Source organism: Heliangelus exortis, chromosome 8, assembly GCF_036169615.1.
Source record: "Heliangelus exortis chromosome 8, bHelExo1.hap1, whole genome shotgun sequence".
NCBI classification, from domain to species: Eukaryota; Metazoa; Chordata; class Aves; order Apodiformes; family Trochilidae; genus Heliangelus; species Heliangelus exortis.
This window is the reverse complement of record NC_092429.1, coordinates 6,879,258-6,898,445: the sequence shown is the minus strand read 5'-3', so window position 1 is coordinate 6,898,445 and position 19,188 is coordinate 6,879,258. Positions and strand designations below refer to the sequence as shown.

The window sequence follows — 19,188 nt, the reverse complement described above, 5'->3', positions numbered from 1 at the left end:
TGTGGTAAGAGGCAAGGTCTTGAAGAAAGCAGCATGAGAACTGACTGGGAAAATTATAACCAGCACAGTAACTACAATTAGCATCCTGATTCTTTACTAATGCTTTTCTACTCCTTGCATTGTCATTAGCTCCAGAAGTCACCCATATCCATTTCCCACAAATTAACATGACTAATCCTGCATTTGTTCACTGCTTGCACATCACCACGAAGCACTCCCCCATTCCTAAAAACATCTTCCATCTTCCATACCATCCTCTGTTTAGATATTTAAAAGGTTAATATTTAGTTCCATTTGCAGTGCTGACCTAGCAAGAAAGAAATTAATTTGGCATTACAGCAGTAACATCAATTTCCCATGTAACTTTAGTAATGCATTTACTGGAAAGAGATTAATATCAATTCCATAAATCATTCACATGCTTTTTCCGGAGTTTGAGACATCTGAGTAATGTCATATATGTTAACTGATATCACTTTCTGCATGCTACATCCATTAGGCTATGCTTAGGGTCATCATTTAAAAAAAAAAAAAAAAAAAAAAAAAAAATTCTAAATCAATCTTTTGTTCTTAATTTTTTTGTGATTTCTCAGTTGCAGCAAACCAAAGTTATTGAACTCCCATAGAACAAACCTGCTCTGAGCTGGGAACAGATCTTTTCAGACAAGGGAAACATTTGTTCAATTATCCCCACTGGCATAAATTACTGTCAACGAATAAGGAAATAACTAAAATACAGTGTTTTGTTAATCAGACACACCTCAATGCCACAAAAGGAGGCAGAAAAGAGACATCATTGCTGAAAAAATATATTGACTTTTATTTGTTTTGTTTCTACGTTGCACATGAGCACTGTCACAGAGGTAAAAGCCAAAAGATCCTACCTGACATAGTGATTCTAGCAATACGTGGCAGATTATAATGTAGGAAATTCAGAGTAACAACCAGGTTTTTGCTTCAAAACAGTTTAGTCTGCTACTAGGAGTGTTTATTCTGGAAGCAAGTAGCTTTAAACAGCTTTTACACTTTTTATTTCTATATAATGTTGCCATTTGTCTGTATTGCTTTCTTCCTGCCCTAGGATATCACAGTTGTGCCACTGAAATCAAGGTGAAGAATTTATTTCTCTTCACCTCAATGCAAACACAGCTCAACTGTTTTGGAAGGATGTTACCATTGTCTATGGGTTGGCCAAAATGCAACTGTTACCTAAAGTGGGTTTCAATTTTCCTTTGAACAAAATGCTAACAGGATCATCTTCTGTATTGTCTTAGTTTCCATTTTTTAATTTTTTTACAAACAAAAACGTCCATTTCAGAAACTGTTTTGCAGCTCAGATTTTACAGTATTTTATAAATCACAAGTAAGACTCATCTTGCCTAATTTTACATGTCTGAAGTTACAAGGAAGGAGGTTGCTTGTACCATAGGTTGCTTGTACACCCCAAAGGGCAATTCATCCATCCTATATTACCTTTGCTTTTTTGTTCCACTGATCTTCATGGTAAAGCTCAATGGCCTATTTTATGCCTGTAAGTGGTTACAATGAGATCAGCGGAATTACAATCACTTATTGCAGTTTTGAGTGTTGTGCAAAGTGTTTTATAAGTACATTACCCTATTTTTGAAATATAGGAAGATATTTAAAACCTTAACCAAGATTATATGAGGGTACTTCTCAGTCACATGAGATCTCCTCACAAATTGTAAATCTTAACTTTTTCTGAACTAATATCACTTGCAATCCATCAGCATTGAATTTTAAAATCAGGTTTCTAATACAAAATATTTTATATTTCCAAAATATTTCCACTGGAGGAAAAGACAAACAAATGTTGCATTTTCACTGCAAGGTGGTGGCGTGACAGTCAACATAATAATATGAGGTCTACAGTAATTGAGATCTAATCTAAAATTAAAAAAAATCTTTAATTACAACCTTTAGAACATAAACAACAATATACAAATTACCCAATCATAACATTTTTTCATTAAAAAATAAGAATTCATCCACAGGATAGAAGCTTTAATGACTCTTGGCGGGGTTCCACTTTTTGGTTGAAATGAGAATAAAAGCAGACGGCAGCCTCGTTTCTGATTTCATGAAACACAGTATTTTTTAACACTTAAACAGCATTATTTTTGACCAACAAGCCAAAATATGTATTTTCAAAACCTTAGAAAAAGCCCCTGTATTTAACAGTGCAAACGCTGAGATTTAGGAACCTCTGTGAGCCAACTCTGTTCCTTCAGTCCTCAAAAGTAATGACAAAACCAAGCAATGTGAGCCACAAGCAGCAGAAACACCTCAGCTGGCACTCTACTAAGGGTTGGTTTGGCACTGCCATAAAAATACTGGGCTCTTTTTAAGGATTGAGACATTTGCTTTATGTTTTCTTTGACCACTTTGCAAAAGACATGTGAAAGGCTTTGCGTGTAGTACCATGTAAAATTAATAAATTAAATAATTGTTACCTCATGCAGAAGCAGACCTACAACTGCAGTAGCTTTGCTTCTGCATGAGGTAACAACTATTTAATTATTATGTTACATAAGATATGTCAGTTCCCAGAAAAAAAAAAAAAAACAAAATGTTTTCCAGGACTGGAGCTATCATCTCTAAAAAGATGTTACAAGAAAAAACTGAGTAAGCAAATAAAAACAAACCTAAGCCACAACACAGAAAAGGCCAAACTGATGCCATCAGAAATAACACCCACTAAGCCAGCCCAAGACAGAAGGGCTACAAGTGGCTAAACTCAACTTTAAAGTCATTCAGATCCAAACAGAATAAAATGGCTGAAATACCAGTTCAGCAATTTGTAGATGCCAGATTCCCTGAAGAACATTTTCACATCTAAATCTGGGCCTGACTCACTCAGCAAGGGCTTTGTATAGGCAGAATGAATCCATCCTTTCCCCTAAAGCACTGTATTCTGCAAAATTCCAAGTTTTGCCAGAACAGATAGGATGAGAGGTGAAGATTGGTACAGGACTGCCTTGCAGCTAAACTGAAAATGTGTTAATAATTTAATGCATCAATGAATAATAGGAAAATGTATACATTTCAAATGTGACATTTATTTCCTTTAAATTGGCTCTATGCATATATAACTGCTTCAGTTCTTCCCAGAAATTAGCTCATGTTTCTTGTGAAAACTGATGTTACCCAAAAGCTATTGCAATATGCAAGAAATCAGAATTTTCACCCGTTTCTTTTATGTTAATGATAAATTAATGTGAAAATGTTATTTTTGTCAAATACATTCCTAAATATTAAGAAAGATAAGGAGGAAGATTCCAACTAGAACACTAGCTTGAACTATGGGAAAGAGACATAATTCCAATTCCTGTAATACTGGCAAGCTGGTAATTCTCTCTCTCCTTCACTGCTCTGCCTGTCAGTTATAATACAAAGGGTTCAACCACCATTCTGCATCTGTATTTATTTTACAGCAATGATTCTTTCCCTTTTATTGCATTCATTAAAGGTAAGTTTAGTGCAAGCTACAAACTGGTTAGGTAGCTCTTCTGCAAAGCATTTAAGGGATCATAAACTTTAGATCTGGACTGGGCTGTCACATCATGGAAGTAAAGAGATTAAGAGGCATGGTGTGAACCAAACTCTATGTAACAGCATCAGCTTCTCTGAGCATCATGTTCACCTGGGACCACTGCCTGTCAAGAAAGACATGGAACAGCTGGAGAAAGATCAGAAGAAATAAAAAATTACAGAAAACTTGGAAAATGAGACAATTAAGGAACAACTGAAAAAAAAAAAAAAAAAAAAAAGCAGTTGGCTAACCTGAAGAGGGAAAGGCCAAGGAAAGATATGATTGCAGCTTTCCCTTAAGTCAGATAAGAAAGGAATGATCTGCTTTCTGTGAGTATAGGGCTGGGCAAGAATTAATGCATTTTTGGTAAGAACATTTATAACTAGCAAGAAAATGTTTTTCATATGGAGCAAATTGCAGCATTAGAATGGATTGCTTGCTTTCTCATTGAAACTTTGCTCACAGAAAGTCAGTGAAAAGGGCAGATAAATATCTTTCAGGAATAGAAAAAAAATAATATATTTTGTCTCCCAACAACAGAATGGACTTAAAAGAAATCTCAATGCCCATTTCAATTCTATTTTTTATGATTTTTTGAAAGCAAAGCACCTCAAAACAGCAAACTAAAGATTGGTTTTCAGACTACATGAAAACACACCTCTCTGTCTCAAACCAATTCATACCTGTCAACACTATTTAATACAATAATGACTGTCATTACAAAATGGCATCTGAAATATTTTTAAAAACACATAACTATTGTCTGAGCCTTCAGAGATGTTCCTTAAAAATAAGATGCTCTTTATTAATCACTGCATCACTTATACCTTCTACATAATGCAATCAAATTATTTAAATAACTCAATATTTATCTAGGAACTGGCAGCCCAAGGGACATAACTTCATAAAGCAGTAATTTTACAAGACACTGGAGGAGTTTTGCCATTACCAGCACCTCTCACATAAACCATGCTAAAAACTAGAGTTTATCCTGCCAAATGCCCTTTGTACAGCCAGTTTTTAACAGTTTTTAAGTGTTCTGTAGGTTTGTGGGCCACTAATAATACAATTAAGCTAAAAATCTGGAGACACATATATATATATGACACAAAAATTTAAATTTAAATTATAGATATTCTTTAGTTATTTACCTTCATTAACTCTTGTAGAAGTACCTTATCTTTCCATATGCAGTACCTACAAAAAGTTTTTTTTTTCATTCTTGACAACAGAGGCAGAAGCTTCATTAGCTTCTGTAGTACTGAATTAGGCCACAAGAAATACAAAGAAATGTATTTCAAGACAGCACATCCATGTTTGTAAAATCTTCTAACTATGCAAGGGTGGGCTTGGCACTTTAGGAGGAACTACCCCAAAAACCTTACAAATTTAATTTTAAAATAACATATTTTTAATACTATATCTTTGATTAGCAGTCCACAAATACTGTGTATGATAACAGAATAAAAATCAGTTATTTATCTACTGGTGGTAAAAGATGGACCTGATGAAATTACATTGTAGGTAAGGACAAACTTCACAACCCTTTTTTACATTTGAACAGTCTGATTTTGTGTGGTACTCAGACTGAAGTGAACCCCTGAGGTCAGCAGTACTTAATGCAAGTCATGTCTAGAATTAAGAAAGTTTTCATAAATCTGGGTTATATATTTAAAAGTATTAATAAATTGACAATTCTGTAACAAGAAATTATGCTGAAAAAAACCACTCACCACTTTCAAAACAGGCATCAAATATAAGATGTCCTTTTTTAGGCTGTCCACAAAAACCAGCTGGGAGAACAATGTATTTGCTCACATTCCCTCCTATGATTTCATCACTTGCCATGGCATTACCTGGGGCAGTAAAAAACAAACAAAAAAAGCCATGAGCATAATCCAGAAAAATATTTTAAAAATAACAGGGTTATTCCCCCATGGTTTTCTATACACCACAAAATTTGCACCCCCACACACTATTAAATGAATCCTTTCTTTTCCAAGTTTATTTAAGAATTTGGATGTAATATTGCCATCATATGTTAAAGCTTCTGTAAGCAACAAACCACAGAGTCTGGTTCCCTTCACATCCATGTCCTGAACACTCATCTGCAATAATCTGAGGTCCAACTGGATCCATTTCTTTGGACTGGAGCTCTCCAAAATATTCATTCTGCATTGATTCCACAGAACTGAACTCCTCAGCAGCATCTTCCCCACTATCCCATTAATGGGAACATTTTCCTCTCCCCTTCTGCCTATTTTAATGCATCTTAAATGAACTTAGAACCTTTCAGACTGTTAAATCCCACACCTATTTGAAATTTGAAAATTATTAGAAGGGAGAGGCATCCACTCCTGAAGGCATTATTTGATTATTTGTGCCTTCCTTGCCTAGGAAACAAAAACTCAGAAAAAGAACTTTAATAAAGAAAAAAAAATTAAATGTGGGGTTTACTTCTTAATAAAATATACAAGGGCATAAATTGTCCTTCCAGTCAAATTATGCTGTTTAACAAACTGCAGTATGCAAAAAAATGGTTTCCAGATAGGATGGATGGAAGAACACAGTGTTGTTTTTTTTTTCCCTTGAGAAATGGACAAGAAAGTAAGTTAACATTTGCATATCATATTGCACATTAGTATTATATTATAGTGAAAAAAAAAATCCCCAACAAATAACTGTACATTCTGCTGACATTGGCTCAACATTTTTTTCACTATTTACTGTCTGGACAACACACATTTAACGACAGAAAAACTATTTTCTGTGTTACAAAAAACTAGAAGAAATGTGTGTGCCTTCAAGTGCAGAAGGCATGGGATAGAATAATGGGATGATAATATCTTATTTCACCCTGATAAATAGGGCTACTAAGGCTTTCAGAAATAGACTTTTGGTCTGTACTGATTTTTTGACATTTAAATGGGTTACAGGAGATGATGAATGTGACATAAAGCTCAATTTGTTTTATTTTTATATTGAAAACTATTTCACACAAATGTTACAAGCAATTCATACTGGCCCTGAATGATGAAAACAGCTTATTAATTAAAACTGACCTTTCCATACATAAATGTATTCCACCTCTTGAGGCAAAACACCTCAGCTGAGGTAACAAATTACGTATTAGTGACACCACAGTTAAAGGGGCTGTCAGGCTTTCTATTACATACCCATATTTTTAGAGGTATATAAATTCCACAATAAAATATATGTATATCCAGGTCAACACTTGGGATATAAATCCCCAGTCTTCCCGGAGAATAAATCTGAAACTTACACTCTTTGAGAAGTACTAGAATAGAACAAAGATTAATTTAGACCTTTTCTTTCTTTATCATAATCCAAAAAGTTTTAATTTCCAGAAATTTAATATACAAAGATATTAAGTGATGCATGTTATTGTTTTTTAGCAAAATTATTGTTTGCAACCTTGAGGTTAGTTGTTTTCGACTGAATAATTACCCAGAAACAGCAACCTGCAGCATTTAAACCCCTTTCTTTAACTATAAAATTGCAATTTATGATATTTTTTAGCTAGATTTTTTTTTACCAGCATGCTGATACAATTTGCTTCAAGGCTGGTAACACCAGAGGCACACTTAGGCCTAGATGAGCCATCTCTGGATCTGCAGGGCCATGATCTTGATCCCCCTGCACCTCACACCCTGTAATTCAGAACAGCAGCTGCAAGAAAATTGCACCCTCAGTTTCAGTTCAGTGCCACTTGGACTGAGAGCCCCCCTATACCTGCTGCAGGCACTCAAGTCAGTCCTTTGTAACCCAGCTCAGGGAACCAAGGCTACAAAGAAATTTTCAGAGAAAACCTGCAGGTCTCCCCCAGGAGTGCAGGAGCTGCCAGGGAGCAAAGCAACAGAGGAGGAGGCAGAGGATCAGCTGAGCCAGAGCATTGAGAAGCCTGAGCTCCTGGGGAAGTCTTTGCTAAAATAATCAGCTTCTTGTGCTGCTTACGGAACAGCTGGGAAACCCTGTTTGGATAAAGAGAGGAGAGAAGATCACATTCATAACGCTGCCACCACAAGACAGTGTGGGAAAAGCAAGCAGAGGACAGAGCTGCCTCCCCCTTTCCCCCTGACATAACCATAACATCTCCCAGTGGAGGCTTCACATGGTGCACAAGGAAGCTGTCAGGTACCTGTGTCCTAGCAAATATTTTCCAACTGCTTCTCCTGGCCCAGTGTAGCCACTCAGGAAAGAGAATAACAATCATCAAGTAGGCTGCAAGTCACAAATTTTTGTGACTTACATTATATTATATACATTACATAAGTATAACATATATATATGTTACATCATATATATATATGTTACATTATATATTTATTTATATATGTATACATGTGTATATATAAGTTATATATATGTTACATTATATATATATGTTACATTATATATTTATTTATATATGTATACATGTGTATATATATGTTATATATATGTAATGTAGGCAACATGTATATATAATGTATATATTATTATATATATGTATAGATATTATTTTATATTTATATATATTATATATGATTATATATAATAAATATATAAATATATAAATATATAATCATACATATAAATATATAATTTTTATATATTATTTATATGTACTTACATATATTTATATTTATTATATATAATCGTATGTATGATTATATATAGCATATATATATTTATATGTATTATTTTTATATATATTTATATATATTATATATACATTATATATATATACATGTTACCTACATTACATATATATAACATGTATATAATATACATAGTATATATAGGATTATATATATAATATATATAATAATATATATAAATATATAAATATATATAAATATATAAATTATATCTATAAATATATAGACAAGCAAAGGCAAAAGTAACTTAGTGAAGACTTCTTTTTCAACCTGCAGGTCTTATTTTGTCAATTATTTTCCTGATAGGTTGGAAGACATAGCTATTTTATGCCAACTCTTTACAGCTTAAACTCCTGGGGTCTCCAGCAAATCCCTAGGATTTACTTTTACCAGAGTGTTAAACTTTAATGGTAATTTTCTATGAGGTATAAAATGTGTAGGTGTCTGAAATCTCTGTAAGTATGTAAGAATTTAAAATAAAGCCCAGACAGAGTCTTATTTTATCAACACTCATCACTATGGGTACATGGATATATTTCACATCAAGCTCGTGAAAAATGAATAGAATCAATTACAGGGGACTGGGAGCAGAAGAAGAGTTTGGAAACATTCAGAACTTCTTGCTGTTCTTAAGTCCAAAGGGCAAAGCCAACACTTTTTTCATTTAGGCAACAATTCAAAAAGTATTTGCTGCAGTAAACATCACGTAAATTCAGACAGATTTTCTTTAAAAGCTGCAGTTTCTAGAGGAAGTTACATCTTTAGTAAATAACAGTTACTCTTTGAATGAGGTAAACAATGAGTTCAGCTTCCAGCTGTGACAAACTTGGGAATCTATGGAGCTGGCAGCCAGCAGCTCCCCTCATGCTGCATTAGGTAGGAGAGCACAGCTGCATGAAAAGAGACACAGAAAAATATGAAGCAAATTTGTCTGGAAAACCTGCATCATTTTTTTATTATAAGACTTCTTGCCTGACGAGGATAGCCAATTAAAAAGGGAAGGTGACATGAGAAAATGAAATCACTGCAAGTGAAATTTGCTGAATTGTTTTTTTAAATATTAAAAATATCATCGAGATGCCTCTCATCCTGTTATGGGGTTCTTCCTTTAGAAAAAAAAAATTAGGATATATTTTGATACTGAAAATTTCTATGGTGCAAAGATCTACTTGCCAGATTCCCATCATCCAGGGTCCAAGGAAAGTTTCCAGGCATTCTAGCAAAGAGTTTCACAAGCCTTGAGCAGTGTTGTTGTTATAAATTCATATAGAGAAATTAATGTGAACTCTCAGGTCTGTGAAAGCAAAATTAATCCAGAAGACCAACAGCAACTCCTGGTAGCTCCTGAAGTCTCTGGATGAACATTGCTCAACTCAAATGTTGGGCAAGCAACACTTAGAGAGGATATGCCAATAACACTGTCTTCTCCAGCACTCAGAAAACTGCAAATAGTTCTGCAAATAGTCATAAAACTCTTTTATGACTGCATTTGTAGGAATCTGTAGTCTTAATAGCTGATTATGTTCTCCCATTCTTTGATTTTATTTCTTTTTTTTTACATAAAAACTTTTATGTCATTGTCCCTAGGCTTCAGCAACACTGATGCTCAGGAAGACTTGTTTTCTGTTGTCTGCCATGAATATAAAATCCTAAAATTCTAAAAGTTCTGAAAGTCCTACAGGCAGCTGCAGGCAGGAATTACAGTCCCTCTAGTTAAAAAAATGATAAGAAAAATAAGAAAACACAACTCTCATTTTGATCTTCAGAGTCATGTATCCTGCAACAGAGATTGGGCATGACCCTGAGAAGTTAAACATACTGCAGAGAATGCTGTCAGTCTGGAAAGCACTTAATTCACAGTCACTGTGATCTGAAAACAAATTGGAAGAAATTATGTTAAGACTACAAATCCCAGGATTTGGGAGAATACCCAGCATGGTTCCAACCACACTTGCTGCCTGACATTTAGGTTCTGTGCCCATACTGTCACCTTTACCTATTTCAAAGATGAAGAAGAACAAAAAAAATGTTGATTATCACAGACACCATTCTGAAACAGCTTGGTCTAGTTCTAAAAAATAGTAGCAAATAGCTTTGTTATTTAGAAACCAAATCTGAAATAAAGCATCTTTGAAGTGATTGTCTCTCCCATTTCATTCCTCCTACAGTTTGACCAACAGACTGGTTGTCAAGAGTCTGTCTCAGAACTGCAAGAAGATATTCATATCCAAGAAAACATTCAAAATAAAAGACAAGTTTGGCAGATATTATCAGGTAAATTCTGAGCTTTGCAAAGGTTCTCAAAGAATTCTGGAAAAACAAACTCCAACCTCACTGTTACGGACCTCAAAAAAGCCTGTGGTAGGTTGCAAAAATAGGAAAAAAACATTGACATTTCCTGTATGGTTTATTTTTTTCTCACTTTTATGGCACAAGTTACTGACTCATGCACCATTAACTTTTTATTTTGGGTTAGAAGGCACAAGTACACCTAAATACCTCTTACTTCTTTAGATATACATATGCAAAGTGATTTGCTCCAGCTCTCAGTCAAAGCTGAGAGAGGAAAAAGTCTTGGTTTTATATGTAAACATGTCAAAGCCAGATGATGACTGAAGATGTCACATTGAGTCCCTGCAAAAAGATGTGGTGGAACCACACAGGGCACTTTGCATAAGCACTGAGACTGAGCAGACAGCAGGCAGCCTAAAGATAAGCAGGAACAAAAAAAAAAATACAAATATAAGCCAACCCATCAGCTTACTGGCTGATCAAGTGTGAAAAGATCATGAGAAATCCCCACTGCCTGGTCCACTCAAAAAACTGAGATCCAGATAGAAATATAATTATCAATCCAAGGACAGTTTGGGCTCTTTTCCAAAATCTAGTCAAGAACATCGAACTGAAGACAAGGTCTGGCAGATAAATACAGCTCTGAACAATGATTCCTCATTCCCTGGCATTGTCTTACGAGTTTATAAGAAAAGTAAATAAGTCAACTTGTGTTGGTTTTATTTGTAATACTTGTTTCTTTAACCTAAACACATAGCCTCAGGTTTTACTTCAAGCATCCTTGTTTATTATCTCAGGGTGGGCCATCTCCAAGGACAGACCTTCCTGTCAGAGGCAAACAGCAATGGAATGTTTTCTATCATTTTAGTGAAACCCAAAATGTCAAAAAAAAAAGTGAACATTTTTTCCTCGGGAAAATAAAAAAAGCAATTAATGCTTTGAATTCAGCAAGGCAGAACAATTTAATATCCATTACTCTTTTTACTAATAATCTCTAACCTATCCACTAAAACACCCATAATCAGAAATATTTAAAAATTACAGAAAAAAATAGCAGTGCCAAATATATTAACTAAAAACGTTTACTTAAAAACATTGTCAGAATCAATGAATTTCATCTGATATACAGATTTATTCTTTAACAAGTATTTGGCATCTTGATAATATCAAAGATATCACATGATGCAACAGTTGCTATAGCAGCAATAATTCTTTAAACAAAAACCAGACCAAGCAAAAGCATAAACCAGAGAAATTGTAAACAGAAATATGCATCACATACATCCCCAACTAGCAGAGGAAAGAGTAAATTATTGCTACTGAGCTCAAAAACAATGAGCCTGGGGAGGCTCAACACAGGCCAGCTGTGGGGCTACACCATGCCCAGGATTCAGAGGTATTTTGATTTTCCAGCATTTAAAGTGTGAGGGCTGCTGTGGATCTGCTTTGTGTCGATGCACCTGCCCAAAGGAACAGACATATTTAATTATCACTGAGTAAACCTAGAGATGTGAATTCAATTCCTGACTGAGCCACTGACATCTTTATGCTGCTCATGAGCCTTTATCTATAGGAAACCAGGCTTTCCACCCCAGACCCCTAAATCCCATGGGGAAATGCTGCAGGAGTTTTGCACAGCATCACCTCCCTCTACAAGCCCCTCTGCTTCACAGAGGATTGGAAGAGGTAGCACTGCTGAAACTGCCTGGGCTACAGATTGTGGCAGTGAAAATTGGGCAACAAAAGTTCCCTGACAATTTCCATCCTGTGTATTACCCACCATAATTCATGTATCCTTCGTGGGCTGAACTTCTCTATTTTCTTAGCTCTTGAAAATGTGTTATTTAAAGTTATTTAAAGTTATAGGGTTACCTGGCTTGCTGTTCACTCTTTGTTTACGGGTAGGCACCTCTCTGTCAGTTTAGGTCAACAGAGTTTCAGACACAGATCATTTCTTCATTTTGGAGTTAAAATCGTCTTGACTACTAAAATAATTGGGGGATCTTAGTACTACTACTGGAATAATTTATTCCCTGAGGTTGCTGAAATCAATTACACTATTAATTAGTCCCATAATTATAATTACTCATTGAAACAACTCCTCTAACTTCTTAGTGAGCAGCACTTTCCCCTTGAACAGTCCATTCCAAACCCAAGTATTTTAAGCCACTGAGAATTTCTTCCACCCAAAACCTGCCCACTCACATAACTGAATTTACTCTTTAGTTAAGAAACACTTGAACACGATCTAGTATTTCATGTCAAACAGTTAGATCGTTGCAGTGTTTGATTTTGTTCACAAAGTACTGCATGGCAAAGGATTTAAATATTGTTTCAGAATTTCCTGACATAAAAATGTCAGCAAAGCAAACTTGATTAATTAACTCTCTTGCATCAGCAACCTAACAACAGGAATTTAACCACAGAGAACACTACTCATACACCCTATTCAGCAGGTTTTTTTAGCTAAGGAAATGTTGATGCAATATTTATAGGAATATGAAATGCACACGAAGTATTTGGAATATTCAGAACAAGCCAAACCTACTTACAAGGCAGCTTCCATACAGAGAGCTCCAACACTAAGTTACTGATTATTTGTACTGCTTAGAAATAAAATAATAAGCAGAGACACTGGGATGCTGTGTAACTACAAAACATTTCTTATTCTGCAGTACTACAGACCATGGCTATAGGTGAGTAGAACAGAGGGAAGTTTATCTCGCATTCCTGTTTTACATGGAATTCCCCTGAAATCATGTGGCTGCCTTTGGGTTTGTATAGGTTATTTGAGGAATTTTTCATTAATGAAGTGATCACACCATCTCACCTGCACTCTGTATGTATGAAAACATGACAGTCACCTGACAGGTGTTACCCAGCTCTAGAGTTTACTGTCATCACATGGTAACTTTGCCATTTATTGCAAGTGAAAATCCATCACTAGACCTGTAATGAATCCAGCTGGGCTTGCTTTGGAATGGATTCCAGCTGCTCTGCTCTGGTGATTCATGGGAACCAACGTTCTGCTTGCTTTTGAGGAGACTGAAATTCAACACATTTGTCAAGGTGGTTATGAAACTGTGTGTTTCAGAAATCTTGCTGGGTTTCACTCATGATTGTGAGTTCCACTGCTAAGTAAATAGCTCCACAAATTAGCACAGAAGTGAAATACAGTGAGATAGCTTATTTACTAATAATAATAATGAAAATGATAATGATGATAATAATAATAATAATAATTTAAGGCAAATACTTTCTTCTCCCATCCCCTTTTCTAAGCTTTAGAATCAGCCAGTTATCCATACTTGAGTGAACAGGGGCACCTGTGTGTACATTACAAATGTATCAGACTGTGTATGTTCTGCTCTCTAACCTGAATATATCACCTACCCTAAAACAGAACCAACCATTACTATCCCCACATATGCACCAAACTTTTGTGGGATCAGAGCCCTAGATTTAATACTGAGGTCCACATCTCTGAATTTGCACAGCCTGTGACAAAATTAAGATTTTTGTTATTATTGTTTTGGTTGAGCAGAGACTTCTGAACCATTCTGGCATACAAGTAGTAAAATTACTTAAAAAACCAAAGAAACAAACAAACACATATTTAAAAATCTAAGGTTAAACCATATATCACTTCTGAAATAACAGGCTTGGCCTCTGTGGCAATGTGAAGAAAATGATGAGTTGTGGGGAGCTGGGATATGGGACACATAGATGTGTACCCATAACCAACCCTTGATTCCCTGTAAAATGGTTTATCTCTATTATATAGAAAAAATTTGGTCCTGGAAGAATTTCTTACCTCGGGTACAATGTTTTTGTCCCTAACAGGTGTTGGTGGAAGGAAGAGGAAGAAGAGGACAGAAAAATTCTGAGCGTAGACAAGTTGTCCATTTCTTCTGTAAAAGACAACAGCTGCTTTTGTTGGGTGTCCTGTTTGGAAAGTTTGTGTTGCAGCTCTAAGGTACCCAGCGCTGTTAATGGCCCCATGAGGGCATCAAACCAGTTACATTTTAGCAGAGGAAGCTGACTTTAAAAACCTGTTTTAATGAGCACTGCATCTATGAAGCTCAACTTTAAAAACCAGAAATGCCGGGTGGGCCACAGGAACCCATCCTGAGGTCGATCTGGGTTTTTTTGCACAAGACTTTTGCCTTCTAAATACAGCGACAGCAACACCAAAGAAACTCACAGAAACTTCTGTTCTACAGATTTCAGAATAAAAGCTATTAAAATTCTCAGTGTGTCTCGTTTTACTTTTTACAAATTCAAAAACCTCCTCTCAGAGGCGGTAATAATTAATAGGGTGCTTTGAACTTCACTGGAAGAAAAAACGTTGGGAGGCTGGAGGTAAGTAACTTTCAAAAGCTTTGATTATTTGTCAAAGAAAGAAACTGTTTGAAATACGGCTGGGATGCAGTAAACCATTAAGAAGTGGCAACTGGGATACCCAGAGTATTTCTGTTTCTTTTGTTTCCTGAAATTATATCTCCTGGCTGTATAAAGCCTTCATTAGTATTTCTCAGGTCTCCTTATATGGGAAATTATGTAAGAGAAATATGATCAAAGCTCTAAGTACCAAAAATATACCAGCAGTTCTTCTTCTTCAGTGAATTCTTCTAGTGGGGATTGCTTCCACTAGATAACTGCAGAAGCTGGAAATTAGTTGAGTTTCAGTCTACAGGCAACAGAGCACAATGCTTATTATTTTTCTGGAGTGACTATAGTTAATTTCTATACATCACTCCCATTAATATTTCAACGTAAGCAGCAAAAACTGAAGTAGTTCATGGTTTTACAGAGTGCTTCAAATTTACCAACAAACCTTCTGTAATATCCTCTGGCCTTCAAACTGCTTAAGCTAAAATGTACTGATGGTATCAAAAGGTTCTGGCAAATGTGTTTGTTGAACAAAATGCTGTTTAAATTTGTTTACAAATACATCCTGCAGCAGTTTATAAACAACTGTAAATAGCTCTTTATGGCGTGTGAACATCTGCAAGTCTGGGCCCTCTACCCTTACAGCTTTCCACTGGCTTTTGAAATCTCATCATGTTGACAGGAGGATACAGTGGGCAGATCTGTTTCAGCAAGAAGACCTCAATGTCTTTTCCCAAACACTGGAATTCAGCTCAATTTACAAGCTAGCAGTGTACATGAGGAATCAAGCTATATTGTTTATATACACTTGAAGATTTAGAAATAATTTTAGAAAGGACAGTTCAATTGAAGAAATTAAAATTGCCTGGAAGACCAAAAATACCACTTATGTGCAGTGTTATTTTAAAGTCCATGATTAAATATTATTGTTAAAAGTAATCAGCTGGTATCTCCCATTTCAAATTTATTCATGATAAAGCCAGTGAATAAGAATTCTAGTTATCAAAAAGGCCTATATCTAAACACAAATAAATTGCCTTATTTACTTTGGGTTATTTAATAATAAAGGTCACCTAAAAGAAAGCAGTGTGTTCCTTATACTAGAATATTTTCTTACCATATGTGATTAAATATTTTTAAAAGAAAAACTACTCTTTTTTGAAAGAATAATCAAAAGCTATCTTTTCACAGAGTACAGCTCAGCACTGTGACATTAAAATCAATTAGAAAACACTGCAGAATTTACACAGCTATTCTATCAGGTCCTCCACATGCAGATCTCTGAAATAATTATCTCAATGATATTTTAGAAATGTTACTTCCTACTCAAACTGGAGTTGGGCTTCAGCACTCAGCAGTGGTTTGAAGCTCTCCCACCTGAAGCCAGGTCAGCCTGGCTGTGAATGCTTTCAAAAATTCTTAACATTCTTTATAGGAAATGTTTCTTAACACCACACTGCAGGGTATCTATCATACCATGTAAGCATGAAAAACTACATATTCAGCTGGGAAATCTGTTTGTTCTGATAACAAGGATCTTTGGTCTAAAGACATACATTTATATGTTGTTCTGTACTGGGAGTAAATGCCTTTTTTGCTTTCACTATGATTTCAGTGATGAGGACTCAATCAAATATCAGAACCATTAATATCCAAAAAATAAATACTGTGGAATAACACATATTAGAACTGTCAATCCAGGCTGGTATTTAGCTGTCTCAGATAGAAAACTATAAGAGAACTCAGAGATAACCTGCACCCTTTGACCATTCAGGCCTCTGAAAGCAAGTTTTCTGATGGTAATAGAGGAAGAGCAACTCGGGGAGAATGAGATAACCAGTGAAATTTCAGCTAGATTCATGTCCAAAAAGGTAAATACTTCCATGTGGTTTATGGGTCAAAAAATTAGCAAATACAGGCATCTGTACTCATGTTGACCTGGTCCTAAACTTTCGTTAGAGAAGCTGGTTTTGTTACTGAACTGGAAAAACACCACTGATCTGGGTTTGAAGCACCTAAACTAAATCATCTTGCTGAATCTCATACCTTCCACAGGTTTGAGACAGTCCTATGGATAACACATCTTCATTTGGAGCCACTTCTGAGGCTGAAAAGCAGATGCACAGCAGCTAGCACAGCAGGCTAGAAAAATGAACTTTCGGTCCAGGAAAACAGATAATTTATGTATGATGCTCTGGGAAATTAAATATTCAGCAAACCTGCCATTATCTTTGTTTCATCCTCCAAATGTGTCTCTAATTTACGTAACTTATTTGGGGGGCTTTTGTTTTCACGTGGGCTGGAAAAGACCTTACCTGGACTATACCAAAGACCCCTGTCCCTAGAGGATCCTTATAAAGAAACACAAAACTTCAGTTTCACCAACAAACTTATCTTCACACATACAGTTAAGAGAAACACTGTTAAGAATATTATTTGCCACCTTCCTTAAAGAGACCCTCCCAGAATAAGGCAGATGTGACATGAGGTGTTTGCTGCCCCTCTCCATCCTCCGGGTCCTTCACACCTCCCAGGACAGGTCAGGTCAGCTCCCAAGCAACCAACCTTGTGCTGCTCTTTCAGTTCCATCCCTGTGTCTTCACTTTTTTTTTTTTTTTTTTTTTTTTTTTTTTTTTTCATTGTAAATTAAGCAGGTTTTAGTTTCTTTGCAGGAGGGGAACTCCTCTGCCCCACCTTTATGCTCTACTCTTCACCACCATCACCCCCTGCGCGGGGAGGATGGTGCAGCGCGGGCTGCCCCACACCAGAGGCCGCTTCCCCCTGCACAGCCTGGGTTCTCCCACACATTTTGGCTGCTGGGTGAGCAGGGCTCTCACCCTCTCGCCTTGCTTCCCACACTGGGGCGATCCCGCCTCGGACAGGGCTCTTCCCCTCTCCCTGCCTGAAGGGGCAACTCCCCGCCTGCACCTCTCCCGCGGGATGATGCTCCTTCACCCCCCAGGGGATGATGCTTCTTCATCCTCCGGGAGATGATGCTTCTTCATCCCCCAGGGGATGGTGCCTTCCCTCCTCCGCACCTTCCCTGGGATGGGGCCTCTGCCCCGCGGCCCCTGTTCCACCTCAGTGCCCTCGGCCAAGAGGCGCTTCCCTCCCTGTCCCCTGAGGGAAGGGCTCCGTCCCCTGCACTCCCCTGCGAGTCACGCCCCCTCCATTGCCAGAAGCCCCTGGAGAAGGGGGGGCTCTTCCCCTCTCCCCCCGCCCAGGCGACTGCGGCTGCCACTGACCCGTCTCTGCCGTCCTGCTCCTCTCCGCCATATTTGTTGTCATCCCCCCCCCTCTCCATCCCCCCCCCATACACGGAGGGAGACGCTGCCTCGGCGTCGCCATGGCAACACACGTCACGCACAGGGGACTCCCGCACCCCCCCCCCCATTCCCCTTCCCGCTCCCCTCCTCCGAAGCCCTACATGGCGGCACAGTATGGGGGTGCGGGGGGGAGAGCATCGCCCGGGGAGCCTGAGCGGGCTGGGAACGGGAAGGAGGAGAAGGAGGGGAGGGAGCAGAGCGTCCGCTCCCGGCGTCGCCCAGGCCGGCGGCCGCCCGGATGCTGGCGGGGGGGCGGCCGTGCGTGAGGGGAGCGGGCGCTGCGTGAGAGGCGGGAACGGCCGTGCGTGAGGAGAGCCCCGGGCGGCTGCCTCAGCCGCAGTGCTGCTGGCTGCGGGTGTTTACAAGCGGTGCTCGCCCAGGGGAAGGCAGGAGGGGGTTGTTAGCTTCTCCCCGGTGACTGTCTCCACCTCGGCAATTACCGTAACAGCGCCCTGGAGGAGGCGGCAGTGGCCGCGTACCTGAGCCCTCACCTGGGCCCGCGGAGCGTCGGGTCCGGCCCTGTGGCAGTCACAGAGCTCCGAGGAGGAGGGGTTGGCTGTGGAGGGGCGGCATGTCCCCCTCTGCTTCGGTCAGGGAGCAGGCACAGCCTCGCAGCCCGGGGGGATCGGAGGGCACGGGTGGGAGGTTTGGGGAAGGGCGGGAGAGCATCCCCCTGCTCCGCTGAGGTGGGGAACAGGCGTAATGAAGAGGGAGCCTGCGGGCAGAAGCGGCAAATTCAGGTGTGCGTGACTGCCACACCTGCCCCAAAACTCAGCAGGTGAGGCTGATCATGTGGCAGTTATGTCAACTTTTATTATTTTAATTTTTTTTTTTTTTTTTTTTTAATTTTTAAGGCAGCCCAGCGGGGGGCTTCGTTATGTGCTCGTATTGCCCGTCTGTCTTCTTTTCCCAGCCCTAGCAGGTGAGCCTGACCATATGGCAAACACAGTGATGCTTCCTGGGG

The 19,188-nt window shown here is 38.1% G+C and overlaps 1 protein-coding gene across 1 annotated transcript in view; it reads right to left on the bottom strand.

Annotated features, from left to right (window-relative positions):
• AGBL4 (AGBL carboxypeptidase 4) overlaps positions 1-18,302 on the bottom strand; it is an 891,229-nt gene extending 872,927 nt beyond the window's left edge. Inside the window, exons 1-2 of the mRNA XM_071750192.1 lie at positions 18,144-18,302; positions 5,287-5,409 (exon numbers count right to left, since the gene is read on the bottom strand). Coding sequence (XP_071606293.1) covers positions 5,287-5,409; positions 18,144-18,246 — 226 coding nt within the window. The 5' untranslated portion in view covers positions 18,247-18,302. The remainder of the gene's footprint in view (positions 1-5,286; positions 5,410-18,143) is intronic.
• Between the last annotated feature and the right edge of the window lie 886 nt (positions 18,303-19,188).